A 23,003-nucleotide genomic window follows, 5' to 3' on the forward strand; every position below is an offset into this window, starting at 1 on the left:
GCCACTACTTAGTTGGGCAGTAGCGTGAAGGGTCTTCCCTAAGGACCCATACGTCCTTAGGGAACACGTTTTGAGTTGAAAACACTGGTGTTCTTGCATCGCTACACAAATGTTTAAGACCGTTGTCAGGCTCTACGTACAAAACACGCATCAATTGAATGCATGTTGTAAGTTAAACCCGTTTGACCAACCAGATTTGGTAGTGGCGTATGGATGGCATCCCCTTTAATTCATGGAGGTACCAATCCTTTGAAAATTTATTATGGAGGAAAAAATGTATAATTGTGGTTTGTGCCTGTGGTGGGCCGAGCAGTATAAGACAACGACAGCGAATAATTCGATCAAAACTTTTCAAATTTATTGTTCAAAAACTTGTAAATGGGCAAAAATGGCCCTTTAAAAAAGTTCAAAGTGACTAAATTAACTCAAGCTTTTAAATGTAACAGAGGACAACTGAACAGACAGACAAACTTACCTAACCCTTGTGCTATCCTAGGCACTTTAACATTGGGAGGTGGGTCATTTAGACCAGTGGTCCCCAACCTTTTTGTCACCGCGGACCGGTACAACGCAAGACACGTTTACCGCGGACCGGTGGGGTGTGGGGGGTGGGGGTTGAGGTGCAACGCAAGACACGATTACCGCGGACCGGGGGTGGAATTTTCTCTTTAGTAATAATAATAACAATAATAATAATGAACGTAAATCCACTGTGTAATCATGTGCAACTTTATTAGCGGTGTCCTCGTAACGTCACACCAACAACAGAACATCACATGAGCAACATCGTTTCTACCGCGACACACTCTGGTTGCTATGGTAAGTGTCACTTTGCAAAATAAAATGTTTTTTTTCGAGAGAAAAAAACACAATAAAATCAAAATTATTTTTTTCTTTCTGTGCGTCCCGGTGCCAAAATTTCCCGCGGCCCGGTACCGGTCCGCAGCCCGGTGGTTGGGGACCACTGATCTAGACCCACCAGACAGTGCGCTGAACCTTTTTTCTTCAATGATTTTTGATCTTCCCTGGTGTCCATGGATTACATGAAATCTTTCCACCTTTATCCACGTTTGTCATGGTAGGAAGAACACGTCAATGTAAGGGTGGGGTCATCTAAGATAGCACAAGGGTTAAACTCACTTACCTAAGGGAACATGTATAGTGGCTGATCAAACCAACTAGACACACAAGGGGGAACTTAAAAGGACTAAGACAAAATACAACAAACAAACTAAACTAATGTCCATCCTGTGGTAAATTAACATACACAAATGAATAAAAATAAAGAAAATTAAAATAGAAACTAAAGTAAAGCAACACAAAATAATTTCTTGTCCCCTGGGCGATGGTTTAGTCCAATTAGCTGCCTGCTGAATAAAAGGCCTCTGCTGACTGGCATGCATTGTTGTGTCAGGCCTGACTTGCTGGTTCCAGCAGCAACAATGGTTCCCTTTAGCACTGGTAACTCAAAGCATAACAGCAAATTAATGAAACAAATTATAATAAAGTAAACTGAAACGTGTTACTAAATGTGATGTTCAAATGTGTGTGTTTGAAAAAGAAATCTAAAAGTATATGCATAAAAAATAAAGTGATATATGTAGGGTGTGGTACAGGAGGTTACTGCCCTGATGGGGTGGCAGCGTAGGCAGCCATCACAGTGCCCGACTGGAATTCTATGACCCCAAATCTTTCATATATTGGAGTAGAGCTGTGAAAGAAAAAGCCTGAAGCAAGATTCACCAGATTTCCACTGCTTCAACATTTTGCACCAAGCCTCTTCCAACAGTAGGGGCATGTGCTAGTATTGGACAGCGACAATTCTGTAAGCTAAATGCCCTTATAGAAGGTTTTTGAATGACGTTAAATGCCCGGCGTGAACGTATTAAGCCCTTACCCCGGCCACCTGCTCAGTAAAGGGTTGACTCTTATTTTAGTTTGATGTTGTTTTTCCAGCGATCGGACTGTGAAGATTTGGCGTGTGCGCGGTGGACTGGACAGCACCTTGGAGACGGCAGACAACGCAGACGAGGTGGCCAGTAACTGATCACAGAACAGTGAATCCAGAAGGAAGCAGCGTCTCTCTGCACTTTGATCCCAAACACCTGAACCCAACGGCGACCGCTGCAAAACAAATATCAGTGTCATGTGACCCGTTTGTCCCAGACCACAGACGTTAATGGTGTGGTTTTGTTTGGGCAGTGGGTCTTCCTCATTAGGGTTTAGTTTTCTGTAATAACAATTGCACAATTGCTTCTTTGTTCATTTTTCTCAGTAAATGTATCATCTGACTAAACCCATTTGTGAGAATGAATGTGAAGCTTTCACACACTCTTGTCTGGTTTGTCAGATTGGCATGAAAGGAAAAAAGGTGTGAGAGAAGAAAAAGAGGGAGAGTTACTCTTCAGGTTTTCTGTCTGGTCGGAGCACCAAAATCGCCATCAAAACAAATATTGAATTTGTCCAAAGAAATCAGAACATTAAAAAGTTTGAGTCATTAAGTGAAATGACAGGAAGAGAAGAAAATAGCATAAGAAAGCCAGGAGATCACCTAAAATCTGTCAATATTAAGAGAGAAACTCCACCCCCATATCTGCACTCATTGTATCAGCTGTTTCAGTCCTAATTGATGGTTTAAAAAGGCTTCTCATTACCCAGGACCCTCACAGGTCAAGAGCAAAGAACCCTCTGAGATCTTCATAATCTTAGCGTTGAAAATACTTCTGATGGTAATAGACGCATTTCCAGGAGTGAGCACTGTCAGAGCAATCATCTAGAAATGTTTACCATAACAGGTAAAAATTGGATCCCTTTCCAAGGAATCAAAAGAATAATCAGGAGAGTTTTCCAGGAACCAAGAACCACTGGAGCAGAGCTTCAGGAAGATCTTCCATCATGGTGTCCATACACGCTCACCATGCAAGACCCCGCTGCTGAACAAAAAGCTTGTTGGAGCTGGGTTCAATTTGGGGCAAAAAGCATTTTTCTGGGAGACTAAAGTATGGTCAGATGAAAGAAAAGTGGAACATTCTGGCTGTCATTCCACACATTGTCAGGAGAAGAGGTGACACTGGCCACCACCCCAAGAATAGCACAGCAACAGTATGACAGTTAAAGGTTTCCTCTCTAATAAATGTTGATCTTCATTTCTCTAAAGATTTTCTATTTCTTTCTTTAAAAGCACGTTTTCTCCTTAAACCTTGTGTTTTGGATTGTCCCTCTCATACGACATCCTCTGTTCATTTCCAGCTTTCTGGTAGAAGGCAGCAGATTTTTTACCCAGAATGTACATTTTCTTTATTCATTCTTCCTTCAATAATGTGACTTCCCCCAGTAGAGCTTTCTGAAAAGTAGCCCCAAACCATGATGCTTCCACCCCCAACTTTGTTATGATTATTCAGGTAAAATTAAAAAAGAATCTGTTGTTTTCTAGTTTCTGGGTTCTGCAGAACAGCAGGAGCTGCTGAATTTCAAAGGAAATTCACCTTTGAATTGTGGGTGTTGACGCTGAGCAACCACGCCCCCCTTCCCCTCCCCAAAAGCTTAAGAGTTTGGACCAGGGAGATTGTGGTCCTCCCAGCATATTTTCTACATTACAAATAAACTTTTTAATTTTTTTTACATGTTTTATTTTCTCCTGATTCACAACAATTAGAATGAGACTCAGAAATGCAGTTTTAAGCTTATTCTCCTCCATCAGAAAAATGCCTCAAAAATATGTTAAAAACACCATTTTCATCATTTTTTGGTCTTTAAATGTTATAATGGGTTTGTATGAATTCAACATTTGGCTTAATGGCAACATCTGGTGGCAGGTTTGTGTCAGGAGGCCACATGAAACCCCCCTTAGTGATTAAAAAATGCTGATGTGTCACATTTGTGTTTTCCCTACTGTACTTTAAGGGGTTCAAACTTGAACGGTCTTTCCAGCTCCTCTTTTGCCTCGGCTCTCCTTGGTTTCGGCTGAGTCTTTCTGTTCCAACCGTTCTGTATCATTTTAAAAACAATTCAGTTCAAACCCACATTTTATTGCTGAACTTTGCTCCATATCATCATCCATCTGCGAGCTTCAACAACGTAAACTGGCAAAAATAAACGTGTTCATTTAGGTTTATCCGTGGAAAAAGTGAAGTGTTCAAATGACAATTTAATTGTCAGCAGTTTGCTTTTGGGAAGCTGCTTAAATTCAGACTAAAAGTATTTTCTATTTTTTATTAATTCTTAGCTACTGACAAATTCAGCCTTGTTTTTCCATGTTGATGCCATTAAAGGGTTAACATCCACAAACACACCTGTCTGTCAAACATGACCTTAAATGAGTACACGTTTGGTCGTTTAGTATAGTTTCATAAAATACTGTATAGCTTTTGGTTGCAAATTACGGGTTTTCCTTCTCAATTTATACATTTTGATTCGCGGTCTTACGGTTTTGATGCGCATTACATTTGGCGCTGATTTGACACCATGTAGATCCATCTTCGTTTTCCTCATCTGAGTTGGAATCTGGCTCAAAACTGTACAGCCAGATGTTTAGCCTGCCTTTTTTTGTTGTCCCGGTAGTGTCAGGCTGGGGTTGTGAGGGGGCTGTAATCTAGCGGGAGAGCATATAAACAGAGAGCTCTCAGCAATGGGTGAAGGGAAGGGGGTGGGGTTGCTCCAGGTCTGCAGTCACGCCCCCAACTCAGGTGAATTTTTGCTGCTCTGCAGAAACTGTCACAGAACTGTGTTTTTCAACCACTAGAGATGGTCAGGTGTACCGCGGGAAATCATTCATTTGCACGGATCTAAAAACATCGCAGAGTTCGTCTTGTCACGTCTTTGATCCTCCCTCATCCCTGTACTGCTACAATAATCATCCACCTATATTTAAAAGACCGGTTGGTGAAAGTTTGTGTGACGTCATAGCGGTTCGTGGCGTGAAAAAGGTCAGGGACCACTGCCTTAAAACACTTAAACAGAAACAGTAGTCTTAATGAATCTCTTGTTCTTGAACTTTCTGCACGTGTGTGTGTGTGCACATTTCCTCACCTGGTTCTATAGCTGCAGCGTTTGTCAAAATCACATCAACATCATGATGCATTGAATGAGTTTCGGTCAAAAGCAGCTTTCAGGCTGTCAGTATTGTTCACAAAACTGCATCAGCTTCTGACCCAGAAGTCCTCTGCTGCTCTGGTTTGCCTTACTGTGCGTTGTCATTTTTCAGTGTTTGGTGAAGCAGCAGCAGCTATAGGCATTGTTCTCATGCATAATCGATGTACGTAAATGCCATATATAAGGAAAGTGTGACTGAATGTTTGTCTCATGGGACCACGGATCTTACAGCGGAGCTGAATGGTCCAGCACCGTCCGGCAGGAGGACTGACGTGCAGCAGCTGTAGTTTGGACTTCTCCTCCTGGTGGAGGTGGAACACTGTTTAGGTTCTTTCCTTCTTCTGTTTCTTACATTTTCGTTGTTCCTGGTGTTCCTCTGGAGTTTTAATGGCCACGTATGGAAAACTGTAGTGACTACAATGTCAGATGCTTGGTGAGAATAAATGTCATCTGTCAAAAGACCCTTCCTCTGTTTGTGCTGTTTTGAATGCTTACAGCATCTGTAGAGCGGCACCTAAAACATGAAAGGGGGAGGGGCTGTTTTCAAACATAAAGGGGGGGGGGGTCTGTTTTCAATATGGATCAATATTTGCAGCAAATCTTTTTTTGTCCGAAGTTTTCAATTTATCATTTTGGGTCCATTTCAGTTAAAGGTGTTTTATAATTCTCCTTTTGTCACGTGATACGATGTGACGTCATTTAGGCGCACCTGTCACATTTAGCCATAATTCGCCAGCAGCTTCTTCAATTCTCTTCAGGACTATGTTGGCTACTCAGACTGTCATTTCCAGGTATTTTTACTGTGCAAAAGTGGAGCAATCCAGGCAAGGAAACCCAAATATTTTACATTTTCAAAACAGCTGAACGCCTTTTTCTGACAGAGATGCAATGTTAGAGACACTTAAGATTTTGCCATAATCTAGGCCATCAGCTCCTTTCATTCTCAGGACTTTTTGACTACTCAGACTGACATTTTCAGGCACTTTTACTGTTATTCGTGTTTGAAATCCCAGATATTTTACATTTTTACAAAGTCCAATTGTCTTTTTCTGACAGAGATGCTGTAGAGACACTGTAGTTTACGATTGTGCCATAATCCACACCAGCATCGTATATCTCACACACACATATATATCTCATATATATCATATATATACACATATATATCACAACATTTTACAGTTGTCCTTGTGAGAGAGAGGGTTACAATGATCTTCTTGAGTTCAGCAGTCTTAACTGCTTCTGGGAAGAAACTGTTCCTCAGTCTGGTGGTCCTACTCTTTTTTTTTTTTTTTAACTTGTCCTGTCCAACAGCTGGGCAGACAGATGAGAGCTGAGGGCCTCTTGTGTTGGACATATTTTACTTTAACAAGAGGGGTTATTAATCTTCAGACAAACCAGAGGTATGTCTGAATAAACCCCTTTTGTAATCAAGGCCAAACTTTATTAATTTCAACCATGTTTGAAAATCTTTGGTGTTGGACCAGACGGAAAAGGAAAGAAGGGAAGAAGAGAGGGGGGGGGGGGGTAGGAGGGTGATAATAGGAGGGGAGGGGGGATAAGACCATGAAGCAGCATAAAGCAACAAAATTTCTGGTTATTTATAATTACGGTAAGGTTCAAATGTAGTACAAAAAGGGCGGGGCCTGTCCACACACACACACACACACACACTCAAATGTTATCAACACACCTGCTAGCTGCAAAAATGTCCACATGTCAACATGTACAAAAAAACAGATAGTGTTCACACACGCATACTTATGCCTTAAAACCAACTTGTGTGAAACATTTCATTCATTCAATCACGCAAACTATTAGTGCAAAGGTGAGCTAACACCTGTGCCCAGGTGAGTGTTCATGTTCTTCAAATTGGAGGGTGGAATGTAAAAAGAAGAAGGGAGAGTGCCCAGCAATCCCCACCCCAAGACCCCTGCCGCAGCAGCAGCGGCAGCCGGAACCCCCCCAGCGCCACACGGGAGCAGGCAGGGAACAACCGCCCCCTGGGCAACCAAATCCGCCACCCAGGCCAGGGCCAGCAGGAACGCCGCGAGACCCCAGAGCCAGGGAGCAGGGAGGCACCGGGGGGAAGAGAGCGCCGCCCCAGCCCAACCAGGAGAGCAGCCCCCCCGCCGCGCCGGGAGAGCCCAACGCAGGGCCCCACTGGAGAATGACGCCCACAGCTCCAGACGAGCACCCCATCACCACCCAGGAGTTCCGGGCATCCCCCCGCCCCAACCCCAGGTACGAGCCAGGACCCCCCAAGGGAGACCCGCTCCGCACTCCAGGCTCCACGGTTGGTCCAGGGAGAAGCAAGGCAGGGGCCCGCCGCCCCCGCCCAGGAGGGAGCCACCCCGGGGAAAAAGGGGGCCCACAAGGGGTGTTGTAAACATGGCCCGACCAGGCTCGGCCACAGTTGGAAATTTGACGGGGCCCAGCGCTCAGGGGCAAGGACCAGAACCCAACCCCTAGGAACACGAACCCCCCTCCCTGCGCGGAGAGAGCACCGCCGGGCCCAGGAAGCCGGCACCCAGGAGACATGGCCGTCGTTGCCAAAGGCCCCGTACCCCCCACCAGGGAAGGGGTAGGGGACAGATGGTCCTAGGTCCCACCTTCCTTGCAAAATGTGTGTGCGTGTATGTGTGTTTGAGAGGGTGTGTGTGTGCATGTGTGTGTGTTTATGTTGCAATGTATATATTGAGGGGGGGCTGTACTAAGGGGGGTGCAGTTAAAATTGGCGGGTAGGGCACTAAGGGGACATCTCCTGATTACTCACAGTGATGTCCCCTCACCCTCCCTACCAAGGGCCCTACATGTCTAAGGTGCAAATAAAACCGAAAGAGGGGGGGCCCACTCCATACGGCAAACATAGGAAGGGGGCCACCCCTCACCCCAATATGAGGTTATATGAGGAAGGGGGTAAGTTGGGGACAGCTGGTAGACTGTCCCCCGGTGGTCAAACAGCTGTCCCCATCCCGGAGGCGCCGACACCCCAGGCCCAGCACCACCCACCCCACACAGAGAGAGAGGAGCCAGAAAGCGTGCCCCCCCCCCCCCCCCCCCCCGAGCAAGTCCAGACCCCCACCCCCAAACGCCGGCCCTAGAAGAGCTCTGGTCAGGCCAACCGGCCGGAGCAGCCGCCGATTGCCTCAGCGGAGACCCCGACCCGTCAACCCCCCATGTCCCGTACCAATAGTGCGCTTCCCCTCCCCCCAGAGCGCCCCCTTCACAGGACAGGGCCGACAAGCCCCCCACCCCACCCCAGACCCCGCAGCTGAAGCAGATGACACCCAGAGCGACCGGGGGCCCCAAGAGGGTCGTCCCGTCCCGTCCCAGAGCCAGGGAAGGGCCGATCCCAGCCCCAGGTATAGATGGTCAGCCCATCCAGCGCCGCTGCCCACCCCCCCCGAGCAGGGCCCCCCGCCAACCCCCCCCCAGCACAGGCAAAGGCAAAGGGACCACCCCCCCAAGCCAAGCCAGACCACCACTCCACCCCCCCACCACGCACCCCCACACCCAAGCCCAGAGGACCACGCAGCACCCCAGCCCGCCCCACCCAGGCACTGGACCCGACCCCCGGTGGTCCTACTCTTTATGCTACACATTTTCCTGCATCTGGTCTCATAGATCTCAGTGGTGGTCTCCAGGCTGCAGCCCACCATCCTCTGTGCAGCTTAAGTCACTCGTTGCAGAGTTTTTCTGTCGGCCACAGAGCAGCTGCTGTGCCACATAGTGATGCAGGAGAACAGGACGCTCTCCACTACACACCTGTTGAAGGAGGTCAGGACCGCGATCCTCATCCCAGCCAGCCTGAGCCTCCTCAGGATATAGAGCCTTTTTGACCAGGCTGGAAGTGTTGGTGCGCCAGGTGAGGTTGTTGGAGATGTGCACAACTAGATACCTGAAGCTGGAAACCCCTTCCACCACGGACCCTCCGACGTGAAGGGGAGGTCGGGGGTGTCTGTCCTTCATGAAGTCCACGGTCATCTCCTTGGTCTTCTTCACGTTGATGCAGAGGTTGTTGTCTCTGCACCAGCCCTCCAGATGTTCCACCTCCTGCCTGTAGTCGGACTCATCGTTGTTGGTGATGCGTCCAACCACTGCTGTGCCATCCGCAAACTTCACCGTCAGACAGCTGGGGTGACTCGCTGTGCAGTCATGCGTGAGCAGGGTGAACAGGAGGGGGCTTAGCACACAGCCCTGGGGGAGCCTGTGCTGAGGGTGATCGGGGAGGAGATGTCGCGGATCTTCACAGACTGTGGTCTGTCCGTCAAGAAGACCAAGACCAAGTTACACAGAGTGGGGCTCAGTCCGAGTGTGTGCAGTTTTTGGATGAGGGTCTGTGGGATGATGGTGTTGAAGGCTGATGTGAAGTCCACAAAGAGCAGGCGAACGTACGAGTTCTTGCTCTCTATGTGGGTGAGGGTTGTGTGGACCACAGAGGAGATGGCATTAACGTCATAGCTGCTCTACCTAACTCCCTGTAAAACATTTCTACAGAGGAAATAGGTCATTCACATTAAATGGCTCCTGTTCCCTTGATTGTATATGCCATATTTTCATTAAACACCCCTAAGTTACTATTTAAATTTGGTAATGGCTCATTATAAAATCAATACTTTCATTAGATACTTAATTATGTGAATACTTTGCAAAAGACATGTTTACAGTCACCGACACCAATGTTATACCCCAAGATGTAGGACTACTTTATGAGCAAGGTTTTCATATTTTTAGATGAACAATGTTATAATTACTGCTGTGAAACAAGTTGTTACTGAATGAGTTGTGACCCAAGGAGATAATATTTATACATCCTGGTGATAGTCATGTCAATTCAGGAATAAGGATTGGAATATTTGGCTCAGATTTTAAGAGAAAATTCCATAAAAGCATGCACAGCCCCTTAAAGGAAATTTTGTCTAACAAAAAACAGGCAGTTTAATTTAGTATTTTTTTGTGATTGGTTTCTATTATAAAAATCATTATTAATATTTTGATTGTTTTATTTGTCTCAAAAGGCATTATTTCCAAATGAGGAGAACCACCCACAGTCAGACAGACTGGGTAGATGTGAAGTGGAAGGGAGGGGTTGTGGAACAGCCAGTTCAAAGAGATGGAACCAGCTGTGGAGTCATTGTCCTCATGGTCATACATTTGCAATATTGGGACACATAACTCTTTTTGTTAAACTTCAAACATACAGAAATGATTGATGCCTGCTGAATACAATGTTTGGCTGTTTCAATGCATATTCAGTAAACTATAAAACACATGAATAGTTTTCTTATCACATTATAACATTATTCAGATGGCAAAGGCGAGGATGGAGGAATATGGAGAAAAGACATTGAGAAGGAGCACAAAGCCTTGGGCCTAACGTCCTCCAAGCTTCAGGTGTGAAAAACTATCATACATATACTAATAAACTTTTAATCATTAATAATAAAAAAAATTGAGACATTTCTACAAATGAAGTTGTTCACAGCAGTAAGATTATTTATATTAATAATATTAATAACATTTCTTATTTTTCATATTATTTTTATTTCCTGCTATGTCATGTAAGTATTCAACACAGAAACCAGTTGGGCATTGTGTGCATCGTGAAACTGCGAGGACCCGGACCTGCCTTGACTGACTGGATTAGTTATAATTTCATAATTTCATTTTTAAAAACAGAGGAAAATGATGACATAGAACCCAGTGACAGTGTGTCAAATGTGGAGCGAAAATCAACAAGATCAGATTCTGGAAAGTTAATTTCGTTTGCACGAATTCATTATTTCGTGGGAACGAAATATTAATTTGTGGGAACGAGACATATTTTATTTTTTCCATGTCAGCACACAGGCTCCGTAACTTCTTTTTCATGTGTCCATAATCACTTTTGTGTAGAGTAAAATGTTCACATTTAAAACACCCAGAAGTTAAAATTAATTAATTTGTAATAAAAAAAAAAGAAAAACAGCCAGCCTAAACTTTGAACTCACGGTAAACCAAAATATTGATAAATTATTTGATTAATACTTAAAACTTTAATAGTCCAAAAATAGTGGAGATAAACTTTTAAACCGAAATACTCTTTTTTTTTTTATGTCTTTAGTTTAAGAAAACCTCCAAACGTTCCTTAACAGTGTGAATGTTTGTGTCATACCTCCACACTAGAACAAAGCACCAGTATTTGAGAGTTGTATTTTTATTGTTGCCTAAAGAAAGAAGTTAATAATCTTGTTGGCATCTTGAGTTAACTTTTAGTGTCTGTGTTGTTGTCAGAACAATCAGAAGAGAGACTGCTCCGCTGACTAATGAACATCTCAGGAGGCCAACCTGCAGGGTTGTCTGACAGGCTGCACCAATCACCGGCCACCTGATGGGATAAACGCTTTGGTCCAATCCAGATTATTCTCTTCTCAGCTTCAAACCCAACTTTGGATCACCTAAACATCGTTTTATCACAGCAGTAAGCATGTCTTGTATTTTGTGCAAAAAAAAACCCCAAAAACCCTAAAATGTCCCGATTCTAAAAGATTTTTTTTTGGGCAAAAATATTCTGATACTAAATATTCTTGGCGTCTTTGTCCGCTGAGGAATCTTGGATGGGATTTAGGAGCGAAGACCAAACAAGTTTAGAGGCTGATGCTGATGGAATTTCGGATACATCTGTCAGGGTTCTGACTTTTCCCTAACAAAGAGAAGAACCACACAGGAGATTAGAATTTTTGTTAGACTTCTGCAGAAGGAGAAGCCCGTCTGTCACAGTGCAAAGGTGTCACAGAGGAGCTCTGCCTTCCCAGTGGATCCAGTCTGGTTTTATTGGTGGCCGGGGTTGATAACATGAAAGTGGGTCATTCAATCAAGCAGTACAGGAACATCATATTCTTGTATAGTCAGCACTTTTCACGTCATTGTTTTCTCACTGAAAGATACAACTCAGACGATCATATTATGGTACCAATGGCGTGTAGGCAAATGATACTTACGTAAATCTAACAACATCTGTCACAGCAAAACTGAAGGAGATGGAAGGAATTATGCGAACAAGCTGACACTCTAATCATTTAAAAATCTATTTGGAGCACAGGTGCTAGAACACATTCAGCCTTTTTTTAATGAACACACAGGCGATATATAACTGCTGAAGGAGTTCAAAGTCACTTCAAGCCGTGCATGTGGGTGATTAAACCCAAACCTGGGAGCATGTTTTGCTTCCAGAAGAGGTTTGTACTGCTACATTATGTAAAAAGGAAAAAGAAGTGATTGAAGACCTCACCACTAAAATACTGCTTTGTCAGGAAACTACAGCGTAAAGTTTGACCCACAAGTGTCTAAATCACCAGCAAAGGCTTGAACTCAGCAGTTCACTTGAATGGCTCCCTTTTGCATCTGTATGAAGCTGATTATGCTTCTATGAGCCTGTTGTTTATGATCTTCTGCCCATAGCTTTTAAAATAAGACAGCTGGGAGGCTGTTTGGTTGATATATTGAAAACTTGGTGCACCGTTTTCCTCTTCATGTGAAAACTGTAAATGCATATATTCAAGAACCACTCCAAAGAAAATTCTGTTTTTGGTGTTTTTAACTTGTTATTGTGGCATTTTTCTGTGGATGGAGGACAAATATGAAGACAATTTTTTACTTTTTCCAATTGCTGTGATTCAGGAGCAGATGGGAAAAAAAATGCTGTTTGAAAAAGATTGTATTTGTGTTGTAGAAAATACTCGGGGTGGGCCACAAGCTCTGAGCAATGGGAAGGGAAAGGGGGCGGGGTTGCTCCTCCCCAACATTTCCCGCCCACAACTCAAGAAGTGAGTTTCCATTAAACTGCTGCTGCTCTGTAGAAACAATGTACTAGAAAACAACAGTAAAAAAAAAATGTAGTTAAAAATGGGATAAACTTGTCGAAGACCACTGGAAATGCTTTGCAAATAGATCAAAAGATAATCTTTAAGCTGTTCTGCATCTAGCAAAGTTAAATAACTTGTGGCTTATCAACAACAGCTGATCATAACCTTTGCAAGCGCAGGGTTTGATGCGTATTATGAATCACTGTAGATGTTGAGGGGAGCCTGTTCCCCTTATGCTTGCACTGGTGGACAGTGAATAATACAGCCGGAAGGAGGCAGATCCATTTAATGATGTTGTTAAGCAGAAGATGTAGGGCAGGTCAACAGATTTTTCTGCTGAGGCCAGCAGATGTGAAGCTGCAGCTGCGCCAAAGGTGCATGAAGCAGCTGATTAGCAGGTTTGCAGCATGCTCTGTTCTCCTGGAATAAAAGCTTTTCTACTTTCCTTGAAGGCCCACACAGCTCTTTACAGTCACAGTCCCATCCACTCATTCACACACCAATGACGGCTCCGCTGCCTATCACCAGCACCAAATTATAAACACCAGGAGCAATGTGTGGTTCAGGGTCTTGCCCAAGGACACTTCAAGGGCAGGAACCAAATTGAATTCAGTTTATTGATATAGCCCAATATTAAAACACATTTGTCTCAACGGGCTTCACTGATAGTACAAGAAATAAAATCGTAATGAAATACAATCGCTGATTACTAAACTGAACTGGGCATCGTTGAGTTTGACAGCTCTACCTCCACCACAGCCGCCCCCCCCTACAGAATATTTTAAAGAGTCGCTGTTGTTCTTATGCAATTTTTTAAACAAAACCTCTCAAATTTGTTAAGGTCCTGTCTAGAATGAACACTAGGCAACCCCGACACCAGCCACAGCGGTTAAGTGATGTACCGGCTGAAAGTCTCCTGGAAACTGTGAATGAAGCATTGAGGGTAATTCCTACCAAAACAATCACAGAAACCAATGAACTAGTTTACACTTCAGCAGCAGTGATCCTTAAGATGCTTGGCTATAAGAGCAACCATGGGAGAAAACAATACCCACCATGGAAGCAACGATTAGAGGCCGTTGCTTCCATGCTCTGGGACGGCCCACTAGGCAAGACGGTCGGAGGCAAGCACCCAAACCTCTTTGAGAAAGTGACTGTAACAGCCCATGCGTCAAAGACTATCTTCGCAAGATCCATGAGAACTGCGGCTGTTAAGTACAAAGAACTTACTTTTTAAGAGTCAGTCTCCCATCAGTACACTAACCAACCCGAGGCCCAGTCCAATTCAGCTACCAGCAGCAAAGAGTTCCTAAAGTGGTGGAAATTGGAGAGTATTGGAACTGCCTGTGAGCCAAAATCTGGAGGTTGCTGCTGCGGGAACTGCCAGCCTGGAGGGAAAGAAATGACACTCGCTGAAGAGAAAGAAATGGAGATCATAAGAAACGGCCTGACGTATGGTACCAGAGATGGCCACAGCCCTGAACCACACTGGCACGCAAAGTATCCGTGGACCGAGGAGCCGGGATCCCCGCCAAACAACGGAAAAGCAGTAGAAGCAACTTTCTCAGGACAGAAAAACAACTGTCTAATGAACCTGAGTGGAAGACAGTCTACACTTCACAAGTTCACGAAATGATTGATCGTAAAGCTGCAGTGAAGCTGTCCAAAGACCTTCTACAGAGCTGGACTGGGCCAGTGTGGTATATCAGCCACTTAATTGCACCAAACCCACACCCTGTCTCCACCCCAGTGAGATTGGTGTGGAACAGTAGTCAGAAATACAGAGGTCTCAGCCTGAACAACATGCTGATCAAAGGTCCGGACGTCCTGAATCCTACAAGAGCCGTCCTGCTGAGGTATCGTGCTGGGGTGTTTGCTGCGGTTGGTGACATCCGTAAGATGTACAACTCTGTCTGGTTGGAGGGGAGAGAGGTCCATCTGCATCGATTTCTCTGCCGTGACACGGAAGATTCTGAAATAGAAGACTTTGCTATCACAAGGGTAAACATCGGAGATAAACCTGCCGGTTGCATCGACCAAGTTGCCATGCGGGAGTCCGCCAACCTACATCCATTCAGTCACATAAAAGAAGAAAGACATGTGCCTGAAGAAAATGCATATGTGGATGAAAATTTTAACTTCTCACAATGACCTTGACCATCGAAACCACCTCACGTCTAACATCGAATGCATCCTGAGAGCAGGCGGATTCTACATGAAGCCTTGGGTATATCCAGATCAAAGTGGGAAGCCCAGAGATGAGAAGACAAAGCACCCAGAGATATGATCCTGCCGAACCAGCTCACCGAAGATGACAACAAAGCCCTTGGCCTAGGCTACACAATAGATGACGACAAACTCCACGTTATGGCTGCAGTAAACTTCTCTAAAAAGAAGAAAAAGATGCGCCCCTGCCAAGACCTGCTTAAGGGCGAAGCAAGAACCCAGACTCCAGATCCACTGACAAGAAGACAACTGCTAAGCCAAGTCTCTGGACTATATGACCCGCTTGGACTTGTGACTCATGCAAAAAGGGGCCATTCTTGTCAAGAGAGTCTTTCAGCAAAAACAAAGTACTGTTTAGAAGAAGACACCTGGGATGCTGCCTTATCCAAAGAACTCAGAGAAGATACCATAAAACTGCTCAAAGAATATGCTGTCCTGAGCCAACTTCGATTCACTCGCTCCCTGACTCCACTAGACCCATGTGCACAACCAACTGGCATCCCCTTTTCAGATGGCAGCGAACAAGCATACGGTGCTGTGATGTACTTTCGTTGGAGCTGCAGCGATAGTGTCGTCGTGAGACTGGTCGAGTCCAAAGCCAAGCTGACCCCTCTTGACCACAAAGGTGATCCTGTCAGAGCAGAGATGTGTGGAGCAGTCTTTGCAGCTCGACTTAAGAACTATTTCCAGAGACACTGCAGAATCGATGTCAAGGAGTTGTTTCATCATGTCGACAGTCAGACAGTCCTGGGGGCCATTCAGCGTGAGAGTTATGGTTACCAGACCTTCACGAATCGAGTAGGTGAGATCCAGAGCAGCACGAACATCGACGACTGGTGGTGCATTCCAGGACAAACAAAGGTAACACTTTATATTAAGATTCCTTAACAAGCTTTGTTAATACATTAACAAGCATTATAAATGAATTTATAGGGTGTTAGTAAAACATTTATTAGTACAATAAGTCTAATGAGGTTTATTAAATTACTTAGTTAACACATTTACTAGCATTATTATTAGGATGTTTTAAAGATACTAATGATGCATTTATTGATATTATAGGTGCCTAACAAATGTGTCAGTGTTAATAAGCTTAATAAGATTTATGAACAACCTTTGTTAACAAATTAAGAAGTATTATTATTGTTTGGGGTTCTAGTAAGACATTTATTGGCATTAGAGATGCCTTGCAAATACCTGAAAGTGTTGATAAGATTTATTAACATCTAAAGTCAGACCATTGTCTTCTATATCCATGTTACTAAACTGCTTATAAGCTTTACAAATGTATTAATATACTTTGTTAACAGTTTATTAATTGTTTTGTAGCACCTCGGCTAAAGTAAGGATGGTTTTTACCACAAACAACCACAAAGCATAAAGATTGTAAAAAGAACGTTATAACATTAAAACAGACTAAACATACACAAATCTTTCTATGAAAAATACATAATAATACATAATAATTTAAAAATATAAATATAAAACAAATATAAAGAAACAAAAAACAACATATAGACTGGTGTTGGATGACCCTAGCATCATAGCTAATAAGTTTATTAGCATCTATCCTGAGTGAAACATTTATTGCAAATCCCATCACCAGGAGACAGTTCTCTGGATTTAAATGCCAACTGCATTCAACCATTGTTGCCTTGATTTCAAATCCACTGGAAAGTTGCACAAGCCAGTAATTTTTGAAAACCGAAGGCAATAAACCTATAGGAGCTATGCTAAAGCTAACACGCTAACCTGTCCATCTTTGATTCTGAAAGGAATCAAAGATGGACAGGTTAACTAATGTCACCATTGGCTAATGAATCTGTCAAGGAAACTCATCAGAAAAACAGGCGTGCTCACTTTCAGCCAATTGAATGGCGTCTTAGACTTTGCTTTCACACAGGTGAGGAAAAAAGCCCCGCCCATCTTTGATTCTGTACCGGTCGGTCGTTACCCAAACAAATATCGCGGACATCATCACCATAGGGGCCAGTCCTGAACTTTTGACCGAGGACTCTGAGTGGCAGCTGGGTTCAAATTCTTTTTCAACTCCCTGAAGATGAATGGCAGAAGAAATCCGCCAGAGACAATGTCGCTAAGATCCAGAAAAAGACTTTTACATTATTACTTACCAAGACTCACCTGAAAGACCATGATCCAGTCAGAGATTCCAGAAGACCACCTGCAGGAACAACAGTCAAAGAGGTGGTAGACGAAAGGCGTTTCAGTGATCTGAGGAAGCTGGTCAAGACCATTGCATTTATCTGGAGAGCAGCAAAGAAGTTTCTACATGTCAAGACCAAAGACAAAGAAAAGTGGGAGGCAGTACAGTCATCGGGTGTCATCACAGTCTTCGAAAGAGAAGATGCATTCAGAGACCTTTGCCTGGCGGCACAACAGGGCATGTACTTTCAAAGTACCACAACAGACAGGCTCGTTGTCTACAGAGACCAGTTTAGACATTTAGTGTGTGGTGGCGGAACACAGACCTTCAAAGAGCATTCCAAGCCTGGATCTCCACCCGCTTAGCCGACACTTGTTCCATAAAACTTTTCAGCGTTTCTTGAATAATGTCAAGAGTCTTTTTGAGGTCTTCGTATTCCTGGGGTTTCTTCGGGGGCATGGTCAGCTCTCTTTTTTGGGGAAAATCAACCTTTTAAGTAATTTGAAGATAGTTGTATTCGCAGAGAGGCACGCCACGCGCCCTGCCCGTAACCCGGAACCGGAAGCTCTCATTTGCTGTTGTGTTTCGTGATTTGCTGTTGTGTTTCATGATTTGCTGTTGTGTTTCCGTTTTTGCTGTTGTGTTTTGTGATTTGCTGTTGTGTTTCAGTTCTTGCTGTTGTGTTTCATGATTTGCTTTTGTGTTTCGTGATTTGCTGTTGTGTTTCATGATTTGCTGTTGTGTTTCATGATTTGCTTTTGTGTTTCGTGATTTGCTGTTGTGTTTCATGATTTGCTGTTGTGTTTCCGTTTTTGCTGTTGTGTTTTGTGATTTGCTGTTGTGTTTCAGTTCTTGCTGTTGTGTTTCATGATTTGCTTTTGTGTTTCGTGATTTGCTGTTGTGTTTCATGATTTGCTGTTGTGTTTCATGATTTGCTTTTGTGTTTCGTGATTTGCTGTTGTGTTTCATGATTTGCTGTTGTGTTTCATGATTTGCTGTTGTGTTTCAGTATTTGCTGTTAAGGTTTGTGATTTGTTCATTTGTACTGGAATTTGCTGTTGCTGTATCTTAAATGTAAGCGTGTCTTGCACCTCTCGGCCACCGTACATAGTGATTGTGTCCTGTGATAGACTGCCGACCTGTCCATGGCGTACACCGGCATCATCCAACAGTAGCCAGGATAGGCCCTTGCAACTCTACGACCCCAAAAGGGAATAAAGCAGGTTAAGAAAATGAATGGATGTATGGATGGATGATTGGCCAAGTGGGTCTTTTGAATGTATTCTCTGTGAAAAGACAATTTTGTTATTGTTAGAAACCCAAAGAGGTTTCCAACAATAACGATTTTGAGAGCTCTTTTACAAGTAAATCAGAAAAGGATGAGATAAACGTTGAGACTGCAAACTATAGCCATCAGCTTTCTGTCAACACAAAGTGAGAAGCTTAATCAGAGACAGGAACTCTTCTGTGATCGCCCAAGGATCTGGATTTAAAACATGTTCAGCTGAATGAAGAGATTTCCAGGAAGAAACTGAGATGATGCAGCTCTTCGTCAGATGTAAAAGTGAAATCCTGCTTCCAAGAGAATCAAAGTTTCTATTTTTTTTCATTATTTAACATTAATTGTAATGAACACTGTCTCACTTTTGATCCACACATTTTTAAAATGGCGTTAAAATGGTCTAGCTGTATTATAAGGAACCAATTACCAACAAATGTTGCATTCTTTAAATAAAGAAATTAGTCATTAAAGAAATAACGATAAATTTGCTATTTATAAATTAGCTAAACTTTTCCCACCAAAAGTGTTTAAGATTTCAAGGAGGCAGCCATTTTGAAATGATCAGGAAAAGACTTTCTACCGCCCTACTGGGCAGAAAACACGGACCGACTCGTGTCCAATGGGTTTTTAAGGAAAGTTTGGATCACACTATTGGAATAGGGGTCTCAGAAATGCATGTATCAAATATGATACAAATGTTAATAGGGTTAACTGGAGGCAGAATACAAAACATGGAAAAGCCAGATCAAACCAGAGGTACATGATACAAAAGGAACAGTGACATTCAGGCATGTGAGGTTGTTTTTATTTGTCAGGACTTCAACAGAAGTTTATGCTCCCTCCCCAATAGGTGCTGATTACTTCAACGAGGTGTCCAGACCCACTTAACTCACCTAAAGCAGTTCCAGGTTTAAGGTGTGACCAAAAATAGAGTTTTGCTTGAGTTTTAAAAGAAGAAATAATGGAGGGAAGGATCCTTTGAACAAAAGGTCAGCTGCTAATTGTTTCTGTCTTTTTCAGGTTGTGTTTTCTTGTGAAGCATCAACATTCAATTTCCATTTCAGTGCCACAAGTGGACTTATCCCAAATTAAGAAGATTAAAGAGCTCCTCGAGAACTGAGGCCAGGTGGGATTTAGATCTGATAGAGCTGAAAGGTCTTTCAGAATATGCCGCATGAGAAATTTGATGAGGGAGCCAAGCAAAGACGAAGGGCGTCTTAACTCTTTCCGGAGCTAATCTTGCAGATTGAGCCCGGCTTTGTGAAATGGTTTTCTTCTTTGAGGACCGAGACTCCTTCTAAAAAAAAAAAAAAACACTATTACAGACAGGCAGAGGAGACAGAAGGTAAAACGGCATTGATGGGATCAAAAAGCATCTTGGTGAAAGATGTGCAGGGAGCGATTTGCATGCAGGCGGCACATCTGAGGAACAAATGGAAATGTAGTAATGTAAATGGACAATCAGTGGGAAGGATGGCACATGAAGGAGAGGAGAAAGCGCTCTGTGAGGGATCACTGGGGAACAACACTTTTATTTGAGTCAAAGCCATTTGAAGAATACACATTATTTTTCCATGATCATTTTGTCTGGGAAAAGGGAAATTAAATGCACATAACAGTGTTGAGCTATTTCATGGTCTATTCAGAGATGTACAGACTTGCAAGAGAAAGGTTCTCCTCCTTGAAGCCCAAATAGTTTTTTTTGTGAGGACGAGGGTTACAACCAGCAACCTCACAGTTTTGGATTTCCCTTCATTTAACCACTTAATACTAATTTCATTTAATTCATAGCTTAAGACTGAGTGGGAAGAAGCTAATTTAAAAATTCCCACCCCTATAAGCTCTACTCAAAGTCGTCTTTTGAGGTGTTTTAGCATTCCCAGTGGTCTTTTCATTATGATTATGCCTTTTTTGGGCAAAAGTAAAAAAAACCTGTGTCGCTTTCTGGGACATAGATTCTGCAGAGTGGCAGTGGTTCTTCAGAAATTCCCCCTTTGAGTTGTGGGCTGGACAGTTTGCGTGACGCAAGCCTGCCCATCCATCTGTTAGCTTACGGCCCCTCAATCCCAACCTAACATGACTGGTTGTTACTTCCCTCCTGATGCTGCATTCACACCTGGGATGTGTTGTGCATTTGAAAACGTGCTATACGTGGTTTCATGAACGAGCGTTCAGCCCGTGGTGTTCACCCCACACAAGCAGGGAGCAGCCTCTTCTTCTTCTTTTGATTTTCTGCTGTTTCATGTCCGCTGCCTACAGCTGGAAGAGGCGAAATGTCAATGCAGTGAAAATCTTGTGGGCTCCAGCTGTCCTTGAGATTTCAGCAAAATCAGCGCAACGCTGCAGGAGACTATCTTCTAAATGTGCTTTATTACTGTTATGATTATTATTAAGGGTCTGCTCGCTCATATATTTTTAAATCCGTGCGGTCAGTGCTTTTTTCTTGGCTGCAAGGACCCGAAAGAAGCGTTAGCATTAGGCTAATGCGTGCTAAAAACATTAGCCATGGAGGAACAGAACTCCAGGCGGCCAATCCAGCAATGAGCAACTTGGATGTAAATATGTGGGTGTAACATCAGCCTTTATTTTTTGTTCTGGACAACACTGGAAACACAAATTCATATGATGGTTGAGAGTTTCTCAGGTCTTTGAGCAGCATTTCCTCCTCCTGCGCTTTGAAGCTTCCCCGGACAAGCTTTCTCTCCGGGCTAGCGGGCCGGGTTTAGCTCTGTCCAAAGCAGTGGCGATTTCTTTAAGACTGCAAGGGAAGCTCGGCTTTCCTTATAATGTCACAAAATTAATGGTCAAATATGTACTATTGTATTAACATTTTATTGACTAAAAATGCGTTAGAAAACATCATCTCAAAGATGAGTTCGTTCAGAATCAGTTACATTTAGCAGGTCGGCTGACTCGATTTCCTTCTCATACATTCCAGCAGCGTCACAGTGCATTTCCCTATTGAAGCCCAGCGTCCATTGACTTCAATGGGGCGGCTTTGAACTTTTTTTTTCAGCACTTCGAAACTAGACGGTCATTGGATAAACGCTGTGATTATGTCCCGCCCACGGACGCTCAGCGTCTCTGGGGGTCAATGGGGAATGGGCTGAGCTTCTGCTTGATGATTGGAGGGTCTGTCGAAAGACTGCGTCTCCTTTTGACTGACAGCGATTCTGTACCATAAGGAATCACTGAAGCTATTCGCGCTCAGTCCCATCGCGGATCTCTCAAGTTCAGTCGAAATAAAACTGCTGCAACCTATTTCTTTGATATTTGCTTGGCAAAATTGCTAGATTTTTTACTTTTAGATAAATAGAAAATTTTAAGATGTAGGCCGAAAATGAGCTTCCCCTCTCTGACAGACCTCTCTGACTGGTCCAAAGAGCTTGTCCGAAGGAGAAGCTTCGAACCGTGGGGACAGCGGGGCTTCCGAAGGAGACTGTGGTCCCAAACTCTGGACCGCATAAGGCGGAAATACTGCTACGTAGTCCAGAGAAGCTGTGTACAATCATCAGGAGTGATCAAACGTCACAAAGCCATCTCCTTTGCCGCTAACACAAAGCTGCTCCTAGCATGTCTGTGTCTGTTAGCAGCTGGAAACACGGAGATAGCACTGACGTCATCGCCCCGCCTCCCCTCTGGAAATGCTTATTCTAATTGAATAATGCGACAATGTTCGCAGGGTGGATGTTAAAATGAAAATACAATCCCCTCTTTGCATTTTCATTTTAATTATGACACAGAATAAGCGGTGTTGAAGTAAAAAGGGAAAAGCAGTTTTGGCAGATTGCTTTTTCATTTTAATTTTGAGTCATTTGTTGCAGTTATATTTAGAAAAGGAAAAAGCATTTCTGTTAATCCATTTTAATTGTCAAATTAGACATTTCTAAATGAATTTTGCTACACATTTACCAGAGAACTTTTTGAAAATGAAATGTCAAATACAATTTTCATTATTAAGTGACGGAATAAGCAGTGTTGAAGTTGAAAATGAAAAAGAATTTGGCGGATTGCTTTTTCATTTTAATTTTGAGTCAACAAACGCAGCTTCATTTTGAAAATTAAAAAGCATTTCTGTTTTTGACTTTTATTTTTAATTATGTTACAGAAACGCTTCCATACTGCAGGAGGTAGAGTCAGCTGCAAAGGCGGGGATGAAACTCACAGCAAAAAAAGGATACACGGCACACAAGACCACAAAACAAATAACCAGCAATATTGGAGCCATGCAGCCCTACAGTTTAGTTTAGATCCAGGTTCCAGCTCATACGAGGAAAACAAAGACATTCATGGATCTATTTGTCTGCGAGTGGATGCATCAGAATGGAGCGGAGCAGGGAGCTTGTGGCTCGCCCTGTGTATTCTTTTAGTCACAAATAGGATCTTTTTCCAA

General features: G+C 43.4%; 1 protein-coding gene across 7 annotated transcripts in view; it reads left to right on the forward strand.

The window, feature by feature from the left end:
* The window catches only part of LOC101173385 (kinesin-like protein KIF21A), a 74,345-nt gene extending 68,792 nt beyond the window's left edge, over window positions 1-5,553 (forward strand). For all 7 annotated transcript variants that reach the window (XM_020703784.2, XM_020703786.2, XM_020703787.2 and 4 more), the window contains one exon: window positions 1,957-5,553. In XM_020703784.2, the coding sequence (XP_020559443.1) occupies window positions 1,957-2,047 (91 nt within the window). In that variant the 3' untranslated portion in view covers window positions 2,048-5,553. The remainder of the gene's footprint in view (window positions 1-1,956) is intronic.
* Window positions 5,554-23,003: the final 17,450 nt, after the last annotated feature.

Source organism: Oryzias latipes, chromosome 6, assembly GCF_002234675.1.
Source record: "Oryzias latipes chromosome 6, ASM223467v1".
Taxonomy (NCBI): Eukaryota; Metazoa; Chordata; class Actinopteri; order Beloniformes; family Adrianichthyidae; genus Oryzias; species Oryzias latipes.